Genomic DNA, 5514 nt, shown 5'->3' with positions numbered 1-5514 from the left:
TGATCTTTCCTAAGAACCAGCTTTTGGTTTCATTGATTTTCTCTACTGATTTCCTGTTTTTGGTTTCACTGATTTCTGCTATAATTCTTATTATTTCTCTTCTTTTGCTTACTTTGGATTTAATTTGCTCTTCTTTTTCTAATTTTCTAAAGTGGAAACTTAAGATTATTAATTTTAGATCTTTTTTTCTATTCTAACATACGCATTCAATGCTATAAATTTCCCTCTAAGCACTGCTTTGCAGCTGCCTACAGATCTGGAAAAGTTGTGTTTTCACTTTAATTTCAAATTCATTTTTAAAATCATCCTGACAGTCAGGCAAAACACATTAAGGGGAAGTTTCACTCATGGACCTCCAGATTGTAACTGTTTTTGTTGTTTTGTTCAGTTTTTTGTTTTTTACTATTGTAGATTATTCTCAGTCTCTGATTAATGATTGGTCAAAGTATGCTTTGCACAACAAACACTTACTGAAAGATGTTTATGGATGTTTGCTCAACGCACTCTTCAAAAAAAGACCCAACCTGTGACATCTTACTTACTAAGATGGGGTTTCTTTCTAATATGAGCCTATATCCTGTGTTGTCTGTGTTCTGCCTTGCAGCAGCAACCTGTGGTCTCCAGACCCACGCAGTGGAAAGTCGTTGCAAATTTATTTTGTTAACAATAATAGTAACAACACTAGCTAATATTTACTGGATTCAGGTCAACTGACTGCCTTAGCTAAAAAAGACATTTTTCCATTACCCACCTCCCCATGGCAGCTCTGGAGATATTCCCTTTAACCAATTTACCCACAAAAACATATGAGTCTTTCCCTTATAGTAAGGATAAGGTCATTCAGGTTCCAAAAGACTTAGTTGCCCAAAGTTAAATGGTGTTTTTGCCTTTGGATACAGCATACTCTAGTCACTAATTATAGAGTTAAAACTGCTACAGATCTAACCCATACAACGGAGTCTCCTTTGCTGCAAAGTCTCCCAAAACAAGTGAGAACACAAGCAAGGAAGGAAAGGAAGCATGGGCAAGGAAATGCAATGGGTGGTCCTTGAAAAGTTTGATTTTGAGTTGGTGAGGCTAATGTCCCAAGGGAGTAGAACTCTATTTAAGCCTAATGTTTTTGGGGAATGGTAAATTTATTGAACTCACAAGCTGAAACAATCTCAAGAGGGCTGTTTATTCAGAAGAGACATATTAATCCATTAAGCTAATGCTTTAACATAAAAGGCTAGACTTACTACATTAGCTTCAGTGACCCAAGTGATTTTACCCATTTGAATAAAATAATCTTTGGTGTGAACAATATAAAAAAACAAATGAGTATCAAATTCCACTGTGTGTGTGTGTGTGTGTGTGTGTGTTCCATCTGTTGGGTTAAATTCCTAGCCTAGGTCTTTGTATTACTCTGAAATATCGCAAAATCTCCCATATCCTGAAACATGCATCTGATCTAAAAAGAAATTGCAACCAAGGCCTATACTTGGGGTGCCTGGGTGGTTCAGTCGTTAAGCATCTGCCTTCGGCTCAGGTCATGATCCCAGGGTCCTGGGATCGAGCCCCACATCAGGCTCCCTGCTCGGCGGGAAGCCTGCTTCTCCCTCTCCCATTCCCTCTGTTTGTGTTCCCTCTCTCTCATTCTCTCTGTCAAATAAATAAATTAAAATCTTAAAAAAAAAAAAAAAGCCTATACTTATCTGGATAAAATGGAAGTTTTCTGAATGTGTTTAAGGGGAAAATGCTACATAAAAGGAAAGATAAGTTGTGACCACTTGGGGCTCCAAAATAATAATGAAATCAAATGATATCTTAATTAAAATTAGAAAGGCTTGGAGAGTACTGAAATGTGAGTAAACCATTTATGTTTTCAGTGAAGTTTACTCCTTAAATACGTTGAAATATAATTTTCACTAAATCTTAATAAATCATTTATGGCAGATGTTAAGTGTATCAGTATAACAGGATCATGCAAAGAAGTTAGTAAATTCCAACCTAGTAAAAGCATAAGGCAAAACAAATGTGCACGATTAACTGTGACCGTTTGAGAGAACAGCTCTAAGCAATTTAAAGACCCAAGGACCAAAGGGATCAAAAGAAACAACTTACCTTCATTGGGTGAAGAGAAGTAACTTTAAAATTGGGATTGTTGTAAGATGCTACTTAAAATGAGCTACAGGAAAGGAATGAAAGAGGACCATTTTATTCTTGAAAAGCCTGTTCTGTCAAGGTTGTTGGAGAACCAATTATTCTTGGGAGTTCGTCAAATAAATGCCTCTGAGCCTGTCTCAAGCTAAAAAATTACATACAAGCATTTAGCATGTATTAGTTTGACCCCGTGAGCTGACCTCATTCATGAGATTTCTACAGAGGTGTTGAAAAATACTTCAACATGCTAGCATACCTTAATTGAACATGGCATGTTTTATAGCAAAAGGTATAATGTGGGAAATTGCATGAAAACGAGAGTAAAAAAGGAAATTAATTTAATGCTGTTCTATATCTCAATACCACTCAAAATTTAACAAGAAACACAAACTATATAACCACTAAATTCTGGTTTCATCGATCCAAATCCCCTCCAACTTATCCAACCAACCCACTCACTTGCCTTGTTTTAAATATTTATGAACACAGCTTTTATCTGGAATAATTATCAATTACTAATTGTTATATTAATAAGAGAAAATTACATTCAACACTGAAACAGATGGTCTCCTTTCATTCCACTTCAGTCTCTTTATCTTATTGAAAACTCTCCTAAAAGCCAAAAACTATCAATCAGTTGAATGGGTTTTACAATATGTTTATTACTCAAGATGGGGTGTCAATGAAAGCTTTTCTTAGTGAGAGGCAATTATTTTGATATGGAAAAAGTTCACAATATGCTTGATAATCAACATTGGCCTAAACATAAATATTTTCTCTCTCTTCCCATTAAAAAAAATGTAATCTTGGACCTTCCAATCTCTTACTCTTTGACATTTTATTAACTATTAATCTGGTGAATATTTATTTGATACTCAGTGAAAATATAGATAATATATTTACATATATTTGAGAGCATCTCTTTAGTGTGGCTTCTCTGGGATTTCGATCTTCATGGGTATTATCTTCTCTCTCCATTCTGTGATCCCCTTCTGTGGCCTCCCATGCCTCTCCGACAAAAATAGACCCTATGACCTGTTTGGAACTCCAGATACTTTCCCAGTTAAGTCATCCTCCTTCATTCATACACGGTATGACTGAAAGCCAAGAAAGCCTTTCTTTTTTTTTTTTTTTTTTTTGACCAAAAAAAGATATTTATTGAACAGTTACCCACCACTGGAGCTGACTTAGGCAGGCCCAATGGAGGGTGTCTCCACCTTCCTGATTTATTTTCAGCCCTTGAGGGCATCATTGTAGATCAAAGCCAAGGCTCCCAGGAAGGTGACATATTCCTGGAAGTTCACCACCTGGTCCTTGTTCCGGTCCAGGTCGTCCATCAGCTTTGCAATGTCAGCATCCTGTAGCTTCGCACCAATGGTGAGCTCTTTCTGGATCAGCTCCTTCAGCTCCTTCTTGCTCAGAGTGTTCTTGTCACCTTCCCTGCCCGAGTATTTATGGAAGATGGCCACGAGGAGGCCAATGGCCTGATCCAGGGGGCACGCCATGGCTGGGCACTGGGCTCAGAGCGCTTGGCCGGGAGAGCGTCCAGGGGCCGGCAGGGCGGTGGCCAGCGCGCCTTTTAGCGGCCGCCGAGCGGAGGCCAGGCCCAAGAAAGCCTTTCTAACATAAAAGCACTGTATATATGATAATTTTAAAAAATATAACAAAGATATAAATACAAGTTTTATTTTTGAAAGTCTATTTACACATTTTACAGCACTGCTTTATTTTAATATTTGTATTTATTTTCTATGAACATAAGAAAATTTAATGGTCATAATTTTCAGGAAAAAGCTAATCAAAAATAAGTTCTTGCAAAGGAATTGGCAGCGAAACACTTCAGACTCAACACGTGAGTTATAAACATTTTAGTCATATTATGAAGGTAAATAACACTAATGTCAATTCTTTATTTGCTTAAAATGCATTTATTCTGAGTATTTTTTTAACCATAATGATTAAAAAGTATTTCAATAAGATAAATGTGTCTATTTTATTTATCATAAGCAATGTTCTTGTTTCCTTTCATTAATCAATTGCATTTCAGCATGAAAAACATTAAAATTAGGATAGCCAGTTTATTTCAGCTGTTGCCTGATTATCAATAGGCTAAGATATCAGTCAGGAACTTGTGCTTTCCTGCTTTTTCAAATCCTAAACTATTTCTCCATTGCAAATAATTTAGCAAATAGAAATCATTCTTTCTAAATCCACGGAAGGAATTTTGTTCCTATAAGTTTAATTGCCTCTACAGTACTCCTCAGATAGCTTTCTTGGGGGGAAAAAAAACCCTGCAAATAAGACAAAACTCTGAGATGGAACTTTGCCCCTAAGAGTCATGGTTGGCCTTGGTTCTGGTGCTAGATGCCCTCAATCCTGATGCTCAGGCAACTGAACCCCTGAACCCCTTCTGGAAAGTTTTGGCCATCCCCTCCCCTCGGAACAGAGTTTCACTCAGAACTGATGCACTGATTCTGGCAGAACTCTTGTTATCTTTCTCCACAGTAGCTGAGAGCAACAAGGACAAAGGCAGATTCTCAATAATAGGCACGGCGGGGTATGTAAGAAGCCAAAGCTAGAGGCGCACTGCTGAGCGTCAGGTGGGAAGGTGAAAGACGGGCTGTGCCTAGGAAGATAAACCATACATTAAAAGAGTGAGGGATAAGGCCCATGTCAGGATATGACACCTCAGAGGGGAGCAGGCAAGCACTTCAGGATGAAAACAATGACCAGTGCATGGGTGTTCTGTGATACCAGCTACGTGGCATGGCAAAGCAGGAACATGGCACAATCTGATATGCATTTTAGAGCTCTCCCTCTAGTGTCTGTGTAATAGATTGGAGAAGAAGTCATGTTAGCTGAAGGTGGCAAGGACATTAGGAAACAAGAAATGACAAAGGTGTAAATGAGGGCACTAGAACTGGGGCATGTTTGAACGATAGTCAGGGAACACAACTGATAGGAATTGGTGAAAATTGGCTGCTGTGTCTGTGTGGGGGCCTAAAGTAGTAGAATTTGTGCAGAACTCCCCAGTGGGGGTTGGCCAAATGTGAGGCTAGGAGTTCTATTCGCAAAGATGGGAAAAGAGAAAGAAGAGCAGACTTTTGAGCAATATAATGAGGTCAGTTTTGACACTTCTGTTAGGGGAGGTAGAAGCATCCTGACCACACCAAAGAGAGGTCACTCCTTGAGCCACTCAGGTGTGGTATTCCCATTCTTTGGGAGGAAGTACAACTCGCAGCCAGAATCTCACTCTATTCACAGATGCTCAGAAGTGTCCATAAATGATTATTATTAAACCTTACTTATTGTTTGCTTTTTAGTATAAATCTAGTATTTCTCAGTGAATCAGTTTCTGGCTTTTTAAGAGGC

General features: G+C 38.3%; 1 protein-coding gene across 1 annotated transcript; it reads right to left on the bottom strand.

Annotated features, from left to right (window-relative positions):
- Window positions 1-3261: 3261 nt before the first annotated feature.
- Window positions 3262-3739, bottom strand: LOC118020980 (protein S100-A6). The gene has a single exon (XM_035020933.1). It carries the CDS (start codon window positions 3645-3647, stop codon window positions 3375-3377), a length of 273 nt encoding a protein of 90 aa, XP_034876824.1. The 5' UTR covers window positions 3648-3739; the 3' UTR covers window positions 3262-3374.
- Window positions 3740-5514: the final 1775 nt, after the last annotated feature.

This window comes from Mirounga leonina, unplaced genomic scaffold (assembly GCF_011800145.1).
Source record: "Mirounga leonina isolate KUSES-001 unplaced genomic scaffold, KU_Mleo_1.0 Mir_174, whole genome shotgun sequence".
Lineage (NCBI taxonomy): Eukaryota > Metazoa > Chordata > Mammalia > Carnivora > Phocidae > Mirounga > Mirounga leonina.
This window is presented reverse-complemented; position numbering and strand designations above follow the sequence as displayed.